This window comes from Sorex araneus, chromosome 2 (genome assembly GCF_027595985.1).
Source record: "Sorex araneus isolate mSorAra2 chromosome 2, mSorAra2.pri, whole genome shotgun sequence".
In the NCBI taxonomy this organism is placed as follows: domain Eukaryota; kingdom Metazoa; phylum Chordata; class Mammalia; order Eulipotyphla; family Soricidae; genus Sorex; species Sorex araneus.
This window is the reverse complement of record NC_073303.1, coordinates 131,324,856-131,344,221: the sequence shown is the minus strand read 5'-3', so window position 1 is coordinate 131,344,221 and position 19,366 is coordinate 131,324,856. Positions and strand designations below refer to the sequence as shown.

The window sequence follows — 19,366 nt, the reverse complement described above, 5'->3', positions numbered from 1 at the left end:
CTGAATTTCCTTTCTTAGAGGTAAGACAAGAACCCAGTAACGCTGGGTGGCAGAGGTAGATCGGGAGAAAGTGACCATTTTTCTCCTCCACACTCCACATGAGCCACCGTGGGGCCCACTGACATCTAAGTCAAGAGTGTTTGTGCCCAACCTGAGTTAGTAATCTAACTCTCAGGGGCCTTATAGTAGGGAGTGATAAGGTGCTTCTAAAATTCACATCAAAAGGACCTAGAATAGCCACAAAAACTTTTAAAAGAAATTGTCACTTGAAAGACTTACAAGTCTATTAGAATAAAAAAAAGGGACAGGCACACAAAGTATTAGCAACAATCAGCAAAGCGAATACTCATATATATCCCAGAACATAAAATGGTACAAAAGGAGCCAGAGCAATATTACAGCAGGGAGACTGTTTGTTTGCCTTGCATGTGCAACCCAGGTTTGATTCCTCAGCACCCTATATAGTCCCCTGAGCCCCACAAAGAGTGATCTGAGAATAGTGAGGAGTAAGCCCTGAGTACTGCAGGTGTCGAAAAATAAAACAAACCAAAACAATAAATAAAATGTTACAAAGCTTTAGAAAATTATTTGAAGTTCTTTTAAACATATATCAAATGCATTTTCCAGCCATTCTATTTCTTTTTTTTTTTTTGGTCATTCTATTTCTAATATAAAAATAAGAGAAAAATAAGAAAGCATATAAAGACTAGAATAAAACTGTTTGATGCAGTTTTATGTGTAAGAGCCTTCAAAATGAAAACAGTCCAAATGTCCATCAACAAGTACATTAACCAACAAAATATAGCTTACTCATTTAATGGAATACTATTCAGTATAAAAAAAAAAGGAATTAGGTAACGACACAGACATCAGAGTAAATGAATCTCAAATAAATGATTCTGACATACTAAAGAGTACCAAACATATCACAATCACATATTTTAGAATATGCCAATATATGGTCTAGAAAAGGATAAAATCACTGGAAAATTCAGGAAGACTAAGTTTTGATTCTACAAGAGTACGTTACTTCAGGAATGAGAATATGTATTTCTGGGGCAAGAATATAGTACAGGAGCCAGAGCAATAGTACCGTTTGCCTTGCATGCAGCCAACCCAGATTCAATCCTCGGCATCCCATATAGTCCCCAAGCACCACCACGAGTAATTCCTAAGTGCAGTCCCAGGAGTAACCCCTGAGCATTGCTGGATGTGACCCCCCCAAAAAATGCAAAAATAAATAAATAAAAAGAACTCTAGTACAGTGAGTAGGGAGCTTGCCTTGCATGAAGCTGACCCAATTCAATCCAGAGCATCCCATACAGTCCTCCAAGCACAGCCAGGAGTGATTTCTGAGTGCAGAGCCAGGAATAAATCCTGATCATTACTGGTTGTGGCCAAAAACACTGCCACTGTCACTGTCATCCTGTTGCTCACCGATTTGTTCGAGCGGAAACCGGTAATATCTCCATTGTGAGATTTGTTTTGTTACTGTTTTTGGCATATCAAATACGCCACGGGTAGCATGTCTGGCTCTGCCGTGTGGGCGAGATACTCTCGATAGCTTTACAGGCTCTCTGAAAGGGGCAGAGGAATCGAACTCGGGTCAGCCACATACAAGGCAAACACCCTACCCACTATGCAATCTCTCCAGCCCTAGGCCAAAAACAAAACGAAACAAAAATAAAAGAATATGTATTTCCAAGACATTAGCAGAATTGCACAAAAAAAAACCCTCCAACCCCATCAAAAAATGGAGTAGAAGAAATGAACAGAAACTTTCTCAAAAAAAGAAATACAAATACCAAAAGGCACATTAAAAATGCTCTGCATCGCTAATCATCAGGAGATGCAAATCAAAACAATAATGAGATATCATCTCACACCAGAGACTAGCACATACCAAAAAGAACAAGAGCAACCAGTGCTGGTGCAGATTTGGGGAGAAAGGGACTCTCTTTTATTGTTAGTAGGAATGCCAACTGGTCCATCCTTTTTGGAAACAATAAGGGCATTCCTTAAAAAACTAGGAATTGAGCTTTCATATGACCCAGCAACACCACTTCTGGGAATATATCCCAAGGGTGCAAAAGAGCACAGTAGAAATGACATCTGAACCTGTATGTTCATTGCAGCACTGTTCACAATAGCCAGAATCTGGTAATAACCCAAATGCCTGAGAATAGACGACGGTTAGAGAAACTTTGGTACATCTACACAATGGAATACTATGCAGCCATTAGGAAAGACAAAGTCAAAAAATTTGCTTATAAGTGGATGATCATGGAGAGTATCATGCTAAGTGAAATGAGTCAGAAAGAGAGGAACTGGGGCTGGAGCGATAGTACAGCAGGTAGGGCATTTGCCTTGCACGCGGCCGACCCGGGTTTGATTCCCAGCATCCCATATGGTCCCCCGAGCAGCGCCAGGAGTAATTTCTGAATGCAGAGCCAGGAGTAACCCCTGAGTATGACCCAAAACACACACCAAAAAAATTTATATATGCACATATATATGCACACAGTTTTTGTTATTCTGTAGAGACTTGTTTCCTCTGAAGGAAAATAATATTTTTGCAAAAAACAGGTCGGGGGTGGCAGCTCATCCTTTACCTTTAGCCGGATAGCCTGGAGTGAGTGGATCCCCAGCACCATTCAGGTTGAGCACGTTCCCTCTCTGGACTGCAGAGCCAGGAAGGTTCCATCCTTTGGGATATGGCTGGACCTCGGGAGCAGAGTAGTCGGCTGGGTCTGAGAACAAGATGATGCCTGTAGCCCCTGCTATCATGGCATTTTTCACCTGTAGAGGCAATGTGCAATTCACATGTGAAATAGAAAATGACTGACAGAGTCACCAAAAGAAAAGCAAGTCACAGCAAAGGAAATGAAGGCTCTGTTTTTTAGCACACATTACACAGTTCGCTTTGCCTCAATATAATTCCTCTCACAGTAGTTAGATTTCTTCTATACTGCTCTGAGGTTTTTGCTTCTGTTAAATAGTTCTATGATCCCTAAAACTACAAAATTAAATTTTCGTACTACATTGACTTATATATTCCAAGTGCTTTATATATTTATAATATGGCCCAAATCAGTATTTTAAAATACCTGTTTTGTTTTGTTTTGTTTTATATTTCGGTGTCCTGTGGAATTTGGCATGTGGGCAGGTGGACGTGGCTGTCAAAGAGATCCAAGTAGAAGTCATGAATAATCCTCTCCATTGCCTTCCTGGAAGATGTGATAGATCCAACAGGAAGTCAGGGGGCAGTCATCTTGGTCTTGTAGTTGGCAAAGAACAGGCGAGCGTTGCGGATACTTTTCCCAGCTACTGCTGCTCTTCTCTCTTTGAGGTCTTCCTTTATCTCTTCTTTGCACAGCTTTTCGAGCTCGGACATTAGCTTGTGGTTTCCTAAGACTCGCGCCAAACCACGTTGACGAATGAGCTCAAGAGCTTCCAAAGACAGGCGTCTGTTTGTGGCTTTCTCACTCTTGGCATTCTTCGCGCAGTCATGGAGTTGCTGAACCAGTCTTTCGTATTGCTTGTCTATGTTGTCAAGGACGGCATCTTCCCACGTTGCTGCAATAGTGCCAAAGAGCTCCCAGTTGGTGGTCATTCTGGGAGTTATTTTCTTAAATTTAAACTTTGCAGACCTTTCTCCCCGCTTTGTGAAGTAGAATTTTGCACGAAGGAGATGGTGGTCTGATCCTGTTTGGAATTTTGGGACAACAGCGACATCAGTCAGGCAAAACCTTCAATTGAATATGATGTGGTCAATTTCATTGTGGAACTGTCCACAGGGAGACTCCCATGTCCAGCGTTTAGATTCGGCCTTCTGGAACTGAGAGTTACCATGGATAGTCTTGGTCAACATGATGAACTCAGTCTCTCACCCTGATTGTTCCATTCTAGTCCCAATGTGGAGTTGTTCAGGCAACCTTCTCAGTCCTATATTGGCATTAAAATCACCAACAATAATCTTGTAGAAGGTGTGGTCTTCTCTATAGAACCTCTCCAGTTCCATTCAGAACTTCTCAATTTCTTCTTCATCGTAGTTGGAGGTTGGTGTGTAGACGATGGAGATAGAAACTGGCAGCAGTGAGCCACATCTATTCAAGTGTAATCATCCAATTTGGGTTGTTAGGCATTCGAATGAATCAATGCTCATGGCTAAGTTCATGTTGACAAGGACACCAACGCCACCAACACCTCTGTTGTCACATGTTCCAAGGAACAATTCTTCTCCAGTGTCAAAAATGGCATGATGTGATCGATGTCTTCACATTTCAGTCAAATCAATGACATCGTACGTGATCTTCTGCACTTGCACCATCAGGTCCTCAATGGATGCTTCCGATGCCAGCATATGTGAGTTGAAAGTACAAACAGTCATTTTAGTCTTTCTTCGTTTTGGCAGTCTAGTTCATCCCTGAGAGTTTTTCAGTCTCTCCTTGCCCATCTTTCTTAATACTGCCATATTAGGGGCTCTTTCAGTGTCAGGTGAATGAGGCCCATTGTTTTTGGCATATCGAATACGACATGGGTAGCTTGCCAGGCTCTGCCGTGTGGGCGGGGTACATCTCATTCCCAACGTCCTCCCTTCCAAAATTCGATATGCCATTTCTTCAGTAAAGACACATACAGCACCCAGTCCAGAAAAGGTTAGACCCAAACACCTGAAGAATCTGCCGTTAGTACTCATCAATACACTGGTTCGGCTCTTCACACACTACCTGTCTGAATGCAAGGTTCCATGCCAGCAGACCATTCTGTTGTACAAGAAGGGAGACATCCATGACATTGGCAACTATTGCCCAATCTGCCTGCTGTCCGTCGTCTACATGTTGTTCACTCATGTCATCCTGAATAGAATAGGCAAAACACTAGATGAAGGACAACCATGAGAGCAAGCCAGGTTCCGAAAAGGATTCAGCATGATCAATCATATCCACACAGTGACCAAACTCATTGAAGTTCCGTGATAGTTCAAGATGCCGCTCTGTCTAACATTCATTGACTTAACAAAGGCCTTTCATTCTGTTGAGACTGAAGCAGTCATCGAAGCCCTAGTCAAACAGGGCATTCAAACTCAGTACATCAAGATCCTCCTCAAGCTGTATTACAGATTCAGCACCAGGATCTCACCATTCTATAAGGAAGTGATCATTGACATAGAGAGGGGTTCGGCAGGGCAATATCATTTCACCAAAACTCTTCAGTGACACCCTCAAGAACGTCATGCGATGACTGGAATGGGAAGGAATGGGAGTGAAGATAGACGGTCAGCAACTACATCACCTCCACTTCACTGATGACATCGTTCTCATTAATGCCAAACATTAGCCAAGTGGCACAAATGCTGGCCAACTTCGACCCGAGTGTGGAAAGGTCGGACTGCAGCTGAACCTCAATAAGACGATGCTCATGAAAAACAAACCAGTCCCTGATGCTCCATTTGCTCTCAATGGAACGAACATCTCCGAATGCAGCAACTATGTGTACCTGGGTCAAGAATTCAACATGAGGAATGACTTGGCGCCAGAACTGCGCAGGAGAAACAGAGCAGCATGGAACGCCTTCAAGAGAGTCAAAGAAGTGGTTAAGAGGACGAAGGATCTTCGACTCCGGGCACATCTTTTCTATTCCACCGTTCTTCCTGCACTAATGTACGCCTCAGAGACCCGGGCCCTATGCAAACAGGATGCGAACGCTATTCGGGTATCCCAAAGAGAAATTGAGGAATTGAAAGAGCTATGCTTGAAGTATCACATCTCACTCAAGTGAGAGAAGGAATCCAGAGTTCCGACCTCTGTCGACGGTCAAGAATCAGGGATGCCCTTTCGTTTGCCAAGACATCAAAAATCAGATGGGCCGGACATGTAATGCGATTCAGAGATGACTGCTGGACTAGAGCTGTTACTGACTGGATTCCACGGGACATCAAAAGACCGCATGGCCGCCCACCAACGAGATGGTCAGACTTCTTCGTCAAAACCCTGAATGAGGGGGCTGGAGAGATAGCACAGCGGGTAGGGCGTTTGCCTTGCACGCGGCCGACCCGGGTTCAAATCCCAGCATCCCATATGGTCCCCTGAGCACGGCCAGGGGTAATTCCTGAGTGCAAAGCCAGGAGTAACCCCTGTGCATCGCCAGGTGTGACCCAAAAAGCAAAAAAAAAAAAAAAAAAAAAAAAAAAAAAAACCCTGAATGAATGATTTGAGGCTTTTCCTGTTCCTGGAGCGAGCAGATATCACTGGGCTACACTAGCACGCAACAGGGACAAATGAAAACATTACTGGCACCCGCTCGAGCAAATCAAAGATCAATGGGAAGACAAGTGATACAAGTGACACAAGTGATACAAGTGATTTTGGTGTAGATTTTTGTTTTCTTGTTTTTGGGGTCCCACCTGGCAGTGCTCAGGGGTTACCACTAGCTCTGCACTTATGAACACTACTGGCTATGTTTTGGGGACTCTATGGGGAACTGAGGATAGAACCTGTGTCAGTCATGAGCAAGGCAAGCAAGTACAAATACCTTTTAACGAACTGAAGCGATAGGACAGAAGGTGCCTTGCACAAAACTGAACTGAGTTTAACCTCTTGTATCCCATCTGGTCCCCTGAGCACCACTAGGAGTAATTACTGAATGCAGAACCACCAGTGACCCCTGAGATTCACCAGGATGGCCAAAAAACAAATACCTTTTAAACATTTTCTCTTCACATAGGTGTTAAAGTACATAGACACAAATATGTTCATACTTATGGTACCAGAGTGATAGTACAAGAGGTAGGGCACTTGCCTTGCATGCAGCCGACCTGGGTTTGATCCCCAGCACCCTATAGTCACCTGAGCCCATCAGGAGTGATCCCTGAGTGAATAGCCAGGAGTAAGCCCTGAGCACAGCTCAGCTCAGTATGCCCCCAGGAAAAAAGAATGTTCACAGTGGTGGTACTGGTTATTTCATGACAAGCCAAACTTTTGTCAGAGGCATGGCTAACTAAAATGTGATGGATTCAATGAAATAGAATATGCACGGGGCTGGAGCAATAGCACAGCAGGTATTTGCCTTGCAGGCGGCCAACCCGGGTTCGATTCCCAGCATACCATATGGTTCCCTGAGCACCACCAGGAGTAATTCCTGAGCACAGAGCCAGGATTATCTGTGCATCACCAGAAGTGACCCAAAAAAGCAAAAAAAAAAAAATACAAACCTGAATTAATGAGGCAGTTGCTTAATGAGCAACTATACAGAAATTATTAAGTATCAGTCACTATCCTAAGTGTTTTCAAAGAGTCATTGAGTCTTACTAAGGATCTATGGGATTAGAGCTGTTACTAGCATTCAAGTTTTAGACATGACAAAACATGGGCACAGGGGGCATAGAAAGGTTCTCCTAGCAAAGAAGAATAAGGACCAGGTTAGAGAAAGCTGGACCGATTCCTGCCCTCCTCAGCACCTCGCAGTACTTACCCTGCTGTCTCAGGAGCACCAAGGAGTCGGTGCTGCATGACAGTCAGGTGACACAAAAGTGTCTTTGAAATAAATATGGACAATAAATAAATATGGATCTATTTTATCTACCATTGACAGAATTAAGTCTGAAGAGAGCTTTTAAAATTGGACATCTCTAGGCAACGAACTGGGGTATCAGAGGAACTCTTCATATTTTAGTTTATACAAATGTCTTTTTTTTCTTTTTGGGTCACATCTGGCGGTGCACAGGGGTTACTCCTGGCTCTACACAAGATGTGTATACATGCACAAGATTATATATACCATATAATATATGAATATACATATGAAGATTTTTGTATATACCCCACAAGATATGCCTATATGTGTCATATGATGTACATATGTACACAACATGTTTATAGACAAGATGTGCATCTATATGCCACAAAATGTATGGGCATATATCCCCACATTGTATACAAATATTTAAAGCACTTTCATAAAAATGGGTACCAACATTCATAGTACTAAGCCTATCTTCTTTTTAGAGAAGAACAAATAGTACAAATAGTACAGTACTTTATTTCCTCTGAAGATTTTCCCATATCTTGCAATCACTATCTTCCCAGTGCAACTGATGTTCAATTCTCTTTCTAGTTTGAAAAAATCTTCAGTACGAGCATAATTCACATATATGAGATCTCCCTGTAAAGAAAAGGAAAAAATAAACACAATCCTGTTGTGACTAAAGACAAAACTGAAAATTATATGCTATCATCTACATCATCAAAGTTCCCTCTCCTGGCTGGAGCTGAATGAACAAATCAAAGCTAATTCAGTAAGTATTCTAAAATATCACTTCAAATCCCGGAGAGGCAAAAAGGTACAGTCAAAATGACATCTGCACTTGTATGTTCATCACAGCACAGTTTACAATAGCCAAAATCTGGAAAAAAAAAACCCAAGTGCCCGAGAACAAATGACTGGTTAAAGAAACTTTGGTGCATCAGAGCTGGAGCGATAGCACAGCGGGTAGGACATTTGCCTTGCATGCGGCCAATCCGGGTTCGAATCCCAGCATCCCATATGGTCCCCTGAGCACCGCCAGGAGTAATTACTGAATGTAGAACCAGGAGTAACCCCTGTGCATCGCCAGGTGTGACCCAAAAAGAAAAAGAAAAAGAAAAAAAGAAACTTTGGTATATCTATACAATGGAATACTATGCAGCTGTCAGAAAAGACGAAGTCATGAACTTTGCATATAAATGGATCAACATGGAAAGTATCATGCTAAGTGAAATGAGCCAGAAAGAGAGAGACAGACACAGAAGAATTGCACTCATCTGCGGAATATAAAACAACAGAATAGGAGACTAACACCCAAAAATAGCATAAATGAGTACCAGGTTTGCTCCATGGCTTGGAAGCCGGCCTCCCATGCTGGGGGAAAAGGCAGTTCAGATAGAGAAGAAAACACCAAATAAAATGTGGTGTGAGGACCCGCTCGGGATGGGAGAGGTGTGCTCAAAGCAGAGTATAGACTGAACATGATGGCCACCCAATAACTCCATTGCTTACCACAACACCCAAAAGGAGAGAGAGAGAGCAAAGGGGAATGCCCTGCTACAGAGGCAGGGTGGGGAGGGGTGGGGTGGGGGAGAGGGAGGGATGATGGGGTCAATTAGTGGAGAATGGGCACTGGTGGAGTGATGGGTACTCAAGCTGTGTATGACTGAAACACAAGCACGAGAATATGTAAATCTGTATCTGTACCCTCACGGTGATTCATTAATAAAAAGGAAAAATCATTTAAAAATCATAAAAAGTGAAAAAAACAACATAGAAAACATTTTAAGCAGGGTATTCTGTTTTAAATGAATAAATCATCAGTGTAGTCTTGGCCACAGGAAATAAAATAAATAAAACCATAGGGTTCTTCATTGCTGTTAAATTTTATTTGGGACCACATGTGGTTGTGCTCAGGGCTTACTCCTGACTCTGTGCTCAGAGATCATACTGGCAATACTCAGGGGACCAGATTCAGTGCCAAATACAAACCAGGTCGGCCATGTGCCTAAACTCCTATACTATCTCTCCAGGCCCTAAAATCATTCTTTAAATCCCAACTATGGGGGCTGGAGCAATAACACAGCGGGTAGGGTGTTTGCCTTGCACGCGGCCAACCCGGGTTCAATTCCCAGCATCCCATATGTCTCCTGAGCGTTGCCAGGGGTAATTCCTGAGTGCAGAGCCAGGAGTGACCCTTGTGCATTGCTGGGTGTTACCCATAAATAAATAAACAAACAAATAAATAAATAAATCCCAACTATGTTTAACTCTACCATGGTAATAATTTAAGAGTTTCTGTGGGGGCTGGAGCCATAGCACAGCAGGTAGGGCGTTTGCCTTGTACACGGCCAACCCGGGTTCAATTCCCAGCATCCCATATGGTCCCCTGAGCACCGCCAGGAGTAATTCCTGAGTGCAGAGCCAGGAGTAACCCCTGTGCATCGCCAGGTGTGACCCAAAAAGAAAAAAAAAAAAGAGAGAGTTTCTGTGATTGGTGCTGGAGCAATAGTATAGTGGGTAAGGCATTTGTCTTTCATGTGGCAGACCCAGGTTCAATTTCCCGTACCCCATATGGTCCTCCAAGCACAGCCAGGAGTGATCCTTGAGTGCAGATCCACAAGTAAGTGCTGAGCACCGCTGGTGTGGCAAAAAAAAAAAAAAAAAAAAAAAAAAAAAACCTGTGGTGTAATCTATAAACTTCTTCTGAACACCTGTAATAAATCAGATTGTGGAAAAAAGAGAAAAGCATACAAGAGCCACTGCCAACCCAAATGGACAGTGTGTTGGCAGTTTCAGTGATACAGGAGAGGCACTCACTTCTCCAGGCTCTGACTTCTACTTAAACTTTTCTCTTTAATTTTTAAATTGTTTTTAGGATACTGTGCCACAAGCACAACCATCCTGGCTCCTCCTCCTGACTGCTTCAGTTTTTGTCCTCTACCATGGTTCTATAAAATAAATATTTTGAAACTTAATGACTAAAGAATCGAATTTTACCTCTGGCATGCCCTGGGCCGAGAAGGCATTGTATGGAGGTGCAATATTTGAAACATTCTCATATCCATCTGGTGGCAGTTCCAGGTATGATGTTTTGAAAATCTAGTAAGAATAGAAATACATGAAATTGGAGAGAAATTTCACAGATAATTATTTTAAAATAATGCATTTTCCCATAACTAAAAACCTAAAAAAAAGCATCTCGAATACAGATTGTATATCATATTTGGATGAAGTTTACTGGCAACCACAATCAGGAGATTCCTGCATCTTTAAAAAAGTGGAGTCATCTCTAAATGCAGACTTGGTGACTAGGCCCTCATGAAGTACAAAGACACAGTTTGGAGATGGCACACTCCTCATCTCCCTTTTAGCTTTCTAGAAGCTTCCTGTCCTTCGTCTGCATTTAAGCAATGGTTCCCCATATTTTATGCCCCATCCACTGCTCACTCCACTCTGTGCTCCCCTTCTGCAACAGATCTTTGACCCTCCAAATCTAACCCACAGCCAATAAGCTTTCCAGACTGTGTTGTGAGCACCTAATGGAAAGGTCAATTTAGACATCCAAACACAGCAGTCCTCATATCTCTGGAATCTTTATGGGATGGGCACAGACCAGTCCTCTCCCTGCCAAAGGCCCAGTGCTTCAGTGACCCACATCTAGTTTCCACTGCTGCCAAAGAACATGCTAGTTTCAGGACTGATCTTGCAAAGAGGCCAGAGACACCTGCAGTTGATCATCCCAGCTCCAAAGTCCCTAAAGCTTGCCACTGTGTATGCAGCTGTGCAAGGTTTCCAAACTTCACAAAGCTGACAGCTCAGAAGAAACAAGAAAATTAGAAAGGGAAAACTGAGTAGAAGACCAGGAAGCTCAGTGAGTGAAAACAGTAACACAGAAGGTCCAACTACCTTACTGCTGAGTAAATCCTTGGGCCATGACTTTAGCAACACCAATGCATGATATATGCTAGTAACAAGCAATATAAGAGTAAATTATTTTGTGCCTGCTAAGGGAGCAGGCTTGGAGGGTGGGGAGAAACTGGAGACATTGATGGAGAGATGGTCACATTGGTGGTGTGACTGCACACACAAATGCACTGTGAACAACTCTGCAAATCTAAGTTAAATAAAAATAAAACAAAATAAATAAAATTTAAATTTTATTTAAATTTTAAGTTAAATAAAAATAAACAAAAATAAAAAAAATTTCATTCAAGGCTAAAAACAAAACAAATAAACACAGTCTAGTGGAGCTGTTTTGCTTCCCTCTAGGCATGCTGCCAGGTCTGCTTTCCCTCCTGATCCAACACACCCCTAGGTGGTCCCCCCACAGCAAGTACCAGGAGTGACCTTGAATGCTCACCTCCTCCCCCACCCCCAATGGCCCCACAGCCCTGCCAATCACTCACTTCTCACCTGCCTCCTAACTGCTGTTTAAAAATCCACCCCTTTTCCTCCTCAAGCTAACTGCTGAATTCAGTGCTTTACAATCTCTGAGTTGGAAACCAGCATTAAGCTTGCTCACAGGCTGTCTGACCTGCAGACCATCTAAAATGCCTTTTGGTCTTATCCTTCCGATGGTTTTAATTGACTGAAGTTGAATTCTAAACCCCTTGGAATAGTAGCAAAGCCTTTCTATTACCTGTACCCCAAAGATCTATAATGTTTATCTTTTCTGTTTATTTTTGGACCACACCCACAGGTAGTCAGGGGCTACATTCCTGCTTGGGGTACTTCCCATATAGTATCAGGGATCAAATCTAGCCCTCCTACATGCAAAGCATGTTTTCCAGATCATTGAGCCTTCACCATGCCTTGTATATTCTTTAATATCAGCACTCTTTGCATTTGACACTCTTAAGATGCAAAAAATCATTATGTTCTCCAAATAATACTAAGCTTGTATGTGTCTCCAAGTCTTTCCTGATATTATTTTTCTTCTGTCAAGAATATATTACCTTGAATTTTCATGGCAAATTCTTAAGATATTTCATGATTAACATATAAATCGTCAGGAAGACTTCCTAAACTCTTGGCCTGGATGGAGTGAGTCTTTTCTGTACAGATAAATACCCCTAATCATACTCTCAGTTATGCTTCCATATTGATTGGAAGTCACAATTTCACTGTCTGTCTTCCCTGAGTTAGTAAAGGAAACCTGTCCTCATCTTCATTCCTATCTGAGAACCTAGCACTGTGCCTAACACAGAGTAGGCTCTGAAACATTTGTAACTGGCCCAAAATAGGAGTCTCATTGTAGTATTAACTCAGATTCTATTTTCACTTGACCCTAAATTCCAATTCATGTAACCATGTGAGATTCTAAGATGAAAGGTCTCCACATTACCTCCACTCCATGTTCATCCAGGATTGATACATAGCTGGGTTTCGTTTCATTTGGGAAAGAGAGAAGAACATCATAATGAACCAACTTTGCTGAATCCAGACCAAATTTTTTCCACTGTGTCTGTATTTTTTTGGCAAGCAGCAAATTTTCTTCTGTTCCTGCCAGATGAGGGAGTTTTGTAAAAGAGCTAAAATAAAAATTAAATACAAGTGGGAGTTAAAGACATGTCCAAGGGTTGTTCCATGAACCATTCTAGATGTCTTAGTAACCCTTTAGGAAATCATTTTTTATTTCTACATCAAAGAAAATTTTTAAAAAGCCAAGCTCTTATAATCATTGAACGGCTATTCCAATAACTGGTAAAGCCAATTTTAAACTTGTGTGTATAACTGCAATTGTCAAATCATATGCTCCCAGAAAAGAACACATTTCGTGGTAAACAAACTTGGAAAAAGGTGCTTCTGTGCCAAGGCGCCTCCAGGGGGCTCATCAGCAAACACAATGTTCTGAAAATTGATTATTTTCAGAACATATTTTCAGAGCAGTTGGTCCAACTATTTTTTTTTACTTTTTCTTTCTTTTTTTTTCTTTTTAAATTGAATCACCCTGAGATATACAGCTACAAAGTTGCTCATGATTGGGTTTCAGTCATACAATGTCCCAACACCTAACTCTTCACCAGTGTGTACTTCTAAGCACCTCTCTCCTTCTCCCTCTTTCCCTCCCTCCCCTGGCCTGCCCTCTCTCTCACCCTCCCTCCCTCCCTCTCTCCCTCCCTCCCTCTCTCTCCCCCTCTCTCTCTCTCTCTCTTCTCTGTCTCTATCTCTCTCTCTCTCTCTCTGTCTCTCTCTCACTCTCATTGGAAACAGCTTGCCACCCACCCCATCAGTAGAGCCACTGGACAGCCAGAATACATCAGCTGCAAAGAAAAAGGAATACTGAAAGCATCTACCTTCCCATCACCTTCCCACATGTCCTCCCTTACAATCCTTGCAGTATTTGCACTGTCACCCTAAGAAGCTTGAGTGCCAGGGAGGTCAGTATCTGGGAGACTGCAAGAGCTGCTGGGCCTCAGACCCTTGGACCAGCACAGAAAGAAGCTTATTCCTGTCTCCCGGACTGGGGAATCCTGGCACTCAGATGAGTAAGGTGATCCTCTTAGCAGGATGAGAGGTCAATCCCAACCTTTGTGGGGCTCTAAGACCTTGTTATTCCACTACAGAAAAGAATTTCAGGGGGAAAAATTAAGTAAAAATAAAAAGGAATTTCAGAAGAGAGAAGAGTACAGCAGAGATGTTTTATGAGGAGAGGATGAGACAAGTTCAAGAAACAGCACAGCAGCAGCCTGATGGTACCTTCAGGCTTCATGATACCTCAGATTGCCACAGACATTCCCACAGAGCAGTCTTGTCTCACCATGGGAATCTCCCTCCTCAGCCCCCTCCCCCTCTCCACTCTGCAATCACCCCACCACTGGCCCACTCCTATCCCCTCTCCTCTCTGCAATTATCCTACCAGAATTCATCCAGCCTCTTATCCTCAGTGCTACTTTGCCTTTCCACAGGTTATAGTATTACTATCTCACCATAGCATTCATAAATAAAAGTTATTTTACATGCATAGGAAAAATAAGGCTAAAGTTATTCGGTTTTCACTGTTTATGTTTTTTTACAATAAGCATAAAATATTTTTATTTATTTTGAGGTGCTAGAAAATGAACTGAGGGCCTTATACACAAGATAAGCAATCTACCACTGAGTTATATCCTAGCCCCAGAAAACTTTTGTTTGTTTGTTTTTGGGTCACACCCAGCTGTGCTCAGAGCTTACTCCTGACTCTGCTCAAGGACCATTCCTGGAGGACTCGAGGGCCATATGGTGCTGGGGACCAAAGCCGGTTGTCCACATGCAAGGCAAATGTTCTACCCTCTGTACTATCACTCCAGAGCCCCCAAGAAAATATTCTTATAATTATAAAAGTTGTCCTACAAACACAAAGAAGGTGAAGGTCTGCCAATGACAGGAAGGGCTGGGGAGCAGTCAAATGGTCCCTACAACCTGAGTTCCTTTCATTTGGTAGTGCCAGCTCAAACTTCTAACCCGGAGTTACACAGAGGTGAGGACTTCACCATACCCCTGCACCACACAGTTGACCCTGCCTCCTGATTCTTTTCCTCGGTCTCCAAACAAGAATCTAAAAATAGATGTACCAATTTTCTGGTCTCCAGTATGCCCTGATCAGAAAAAGGCCCAAACTTGTATAAAAACCATGGCTTCTTTCCTCATTACTCTAGCTCACTCTAGTTCATCCCTGAAAATAAAACAGAATATCACATCAAATCATAGAACAGTCAGGGCAATCAAAGTTGTGTTTCTTTTTAGATTCTAGAGTTTAGCTGCAATCAGAAAAGGAGAAAGAGAATGATGCAGAAGAAAATAAGAAGAAATGATGAGTGATTCTTTCTAAATTAGTAAAAGATAAAAATGTACAGTCCAGAGGTTTAAGAGAGCCATGAACAGAAAACAGTTGAAGGAACCTATACCTAAGCATACAGGAAAACTCCTGAAAATGAAGGACAAAATATGAACAATGGTCAACTTCTCACCAAAGGCCAACACTATCTAGTCAAGCAATTTTCAACTTTGGTGCCATAAAAGGTTGAAATCACTAATCTGTGAGGGGTAGGGGTGGGCATTGCTAATTTCTTAAAAGAAGAAAACAGGAAACAAAGGCAACAGCTGTTGGCATGGATGTGGGGAGAAAGGGATTCTCCTGCACTGCTGGTGGGAATGCCAACTGGTTCAGCCCTTTGGAAAACAGTAAGAATGTTTCTCAAAAAATTAGAAATTGAGCTACTGTATGACCCAGCAATACCACTCCTGGGAATATATCCCAGAGAAGCAAAAAAGTATAGTCAAAATGACATCTGCACTCGAATGTTCATTGCAGCACTGTTTACAATGGCCAGAATCTGGAAAACACCCGAGTGCCCGAGAATAGATGACTGGTTGAAGAGGCTTTGGTGCATCTACACAATGGAATATTATGCAGCTGTTAGAAAAGATGAAGTCATGACCTTTGCATATATGTGGATCAACATGGAAAGTATCATGCTGAGTGAAGTGAGTCAGAAAGAGAGAGACAGACATGGAAAGACTGCACTCATCTGTGGAATATAAAGTAACAGAATGGGAGACTAGCACCCAAGAATAGTAGAGATAAGTACCAGGAGGTTGGCTCCATGGCTTGGAAGCAGGCCTCACATGCTGGAGGAAAAGGCAGCTCAGATAGAGAAGGGAACACCAGCTGGGGATGGGAGATACACACTGAAAATAGACTATAGATCAAACAGGATGGCCACTCAATACCTCTATTGCAAACCACAACACCCAAAAGGAGAGAGAAAACAAAAGGGAATGCCCTGCCACAGAGATGGGTGGATCGGGAGGGGATGGGATGGGGGGTGGGAGGGACACTGGGATCATCAGTGGTGGAGAATGGGCACTGGTGGAGGGATGGGTACTTGAGCATTGTATGACTGAAACACAAGCACGAAAAGTTTTAAGTCTGTAACTATACCTCACGGTGATTCACTAATTAAAAAAAATAAAATAAAATTTTAATTAAAAAAAAATTTGTTTAAGACGAAAACAGGAGACACACAAGAGAATCTCCAAACCGAGCAACTCGCTGCAGAGATGCCTCCAGTCTTAAGCCAGGCCGACTTCACCAGGGAACCTCAGATGGGAGCAGGGGTTGTCCTTCCACCTCCCCCCCAAGAGGCCACCAACTTCTAGAACCCAATGAGAAGTACAAGTACGTGGGTTCAGTGACGGCAAACTCCAGGCCTCAAGGGATAGGGGATGAATCATCCTTCAGTCCTTCTCATCCCACCCCCTTACAAAAGTATCTCTGAACCAAGCAGCTTGCTGCAGTGATTTCTCCAGACCCTAATTATCTAAAATTTTAGAATTCCAGGAATGTGCGGCTGCTCTCATGGTGACATGACATCTTGTACTATTCATAACAAGTAATACAAAAGAGAGTATGGGGGAGATTGTCTGCCATAGAGGCAGAGGAAGGGGTGGCATGGGGGCAATACTGGGGACATTGGTGGTAGAAGATGTGCACTAGTGGAGGGTTGGGTGTTCGATCATTGTGTGACTGAAACTCAAACAGGAAAGCTTTGTAACTGTATCTCACGGTGATCCAATTTAAAAATAAGGAAACAAGGCTATCTCAAATCCAATAATGTGGGAAAATACACGTCAAGAAAGAAGACAAGTAGCTAGAACAGTAATACAGCAGGTAGGGCATTTATCTTGCACATGGCCACAGTCCACCCAGGTTCAATCCTCAGCATCCCATATGGTCCTCCAAGTAATTTCTGAGCTCAGAGTCAGGAGTAACCCCTAGTATCACTGGGTATGACCCAAAAATTAAACGAACATAAAAGCAAAAATAGAACAAGTCTACACACACACACACACACACACACACACGGAGAGAGAGAGTAGTGTAAGATCTCTCCCATAAATGAGGGGGAAAAGAAATGCAGTAGGAGCCAGAGCAATAGTATGACAAGTAGGACACAACTAGCAGCAGACAGGTTCAACCCCCAACACCCAAATTATCCCTAGATGTAAGCCCTGAGCACTGTTGGGTGTGGCACAATCCTCCCCCAAAAAAGAAGAAAAAACAGTAAGAGAACAAAAAATGGTCAAATTCATCTGAACTGAAGAATTTGTCTATCAAACTAAGTTTGCATCGATGAGGGTGTTGGAGGGTCCAGGGACACTGATGAAGGGAAGTAAGCTGTTTGGTGATAGGTCTGGTACTGATGAAGAGAAGTGAGATGAGCTATCTGGTGATAGGTCTGGTATTGATGAAGGGAAGTGAGATGAGCTGTCTGGTGATAGGTCTGGTACTGATGAAGGGAAGTGAGGTGAGCTGTCTGATGATAGGTCTGGTACTGGAATGACGTACGCATGAAATTATGATTAGGAGGGTTGTAAATCCAAGACCTCAATAAAAATTGTTTCAAAAAAAGAAAATCAAGGGCCAGAGTGATGGTACAGAGGGTAGAACATTTGCACACAGGCAATAGGATTCCATCCCCAGCATCCTATATGTCCCCTGAGCACTGCCAGAAGTAATTCCTGAGTGCAGAGCCAGGAGTAACCCCTAACCATTGCTGGGTGTGACCCAAAAAGCAAAAGAAAATCATTTTACATGTTAACAGAACAAAAAGGCACAGGATACCAGGGTAGATAAAAGAGTAAATTGCTACAGTCTACCCTGAGACAAGACATACTTTTTTTTTTTTTTTTGCTCTTTAGGTCACACCCGGCAATGCTAAGGAGTTACTCCTGGCTCTGCACTCAGGAATTACTCCTGCTGGTGCTTGGGGGACCATATGGGATGCTGGGAATCAAACCTGGGTCAGTCTCATGCAAGGCAAACATTCCACCCACTGTGCTATCGCTCCAGCCCCCACAAGACATACTTTAATCAAGCTTATCAAGTGCACAAAAATAGCAATGTAAACTGATCCTCTTGGGCCAGAATGATAGTACAGTGGTTATGAGTTCTTGTCTTGCACGTGGCTGACCCAGGTTCCATCCCTGGCACCCCAAATGATCCTGTGAGCCCTACCAGTAGTGATCCCTGAGCACAGAAGCAGGAGTAAGCCCTGAAGACAGCCAGGTGTTACCACCCCACTGGGATCATCAGAAAAAAAATATTTTTAAATAGAACCCTCTGCACACTGATGATAATGAAAAGGACAGACATAAAGTAAAATGATAGAAGAAGATATACTATATTATTCCATGTAGAAAATAGATATAAGAGAACTGAAATAACCATTCATATAAAATAAAATACACATAAATGGAAAGATTATCACCAAGACAAAGTGCATTTGTAAAGATAAAAGGATAATTCAATCGAACTGGAGCAATAGCACAGCGGGTAGGGCATTTGCCTTGCACAGGGCCAACTCAGGTTCAATTCCCGGCATCCCATATGGTCCCCCAAGCACCGCTAGGAGTAATTCTTGAGTGCAGAGCCAGGAGTAACCCCTGTGTATCGCCAGGTGTGACTCAAAATGCAAAAAAAAAAAAAAAGATAGTTCTATCTTAGGAACATAAAACCATTAATGTGTATATGGCTAATAAGGGGTGGCTCAGTAGAAAAAGCAAATTTACAGAATTAATGGGAAAAAAATCTTTACATTCCTGGAAGAAACCATGTCTTTTGACAGCATTTAATCCCCCACCTTCAAAAAAAAAAAAAAAGGTAAAGAAATGGAAGAAATCACTTTCACATTCCAATCTGCTTAAGAGAGCTCACAAGATTATGTCAGTGGGTGCAGTGTCTTTCTCATGAGGCTCCCTTGGAACAGTCTGAGCGCAGAAATAAACACCAAGATCCTAACCTTCACAGAATGCAAAATAACTAACCTGAAAGTCTGATCTGAGAGCTGGTGGCATT

General features: G+C 42.5%; 1 protein-coding gene across 5 annotated transcripts in view; it reads right to left on the bottom strand.

Annotated features, from left to right (window-relative positions):
• NAALAD2 (N-acetylated alpha-linked acidic dipeptidase 2) overlaps positions 1-19,366 on the bottom strand; it is a 132,662-nt gene that overhangs the window by 98,078 nt on the left and 15,218 nt on the right. For all 5 annotated transcript variants that reach the window (XM_055129277.1, XM_055129280.1, XM_055129278.1 and 2 more), the window contains 4 exons: positions 12,872-13,058; positions 10,525-10,626; positions 8,038-8,163; positions 2,613-2,799 (listed from right to left, as the gene is read on the bottom strand). In XM_055129277.1, the coding sequence (XP_054985252.1) occupies positions 2,613-2,799; positions 8,038-8,163; positions 10,525-10,626; positions 12,872-13,058 (602 nt within the window). The remainder of the gene's footprint in view (positions 1-2,612; positions 2,800-8,037; positions 8,164-10,524; positions 10,627-12,871; positions 13,059-19,366) is intronic.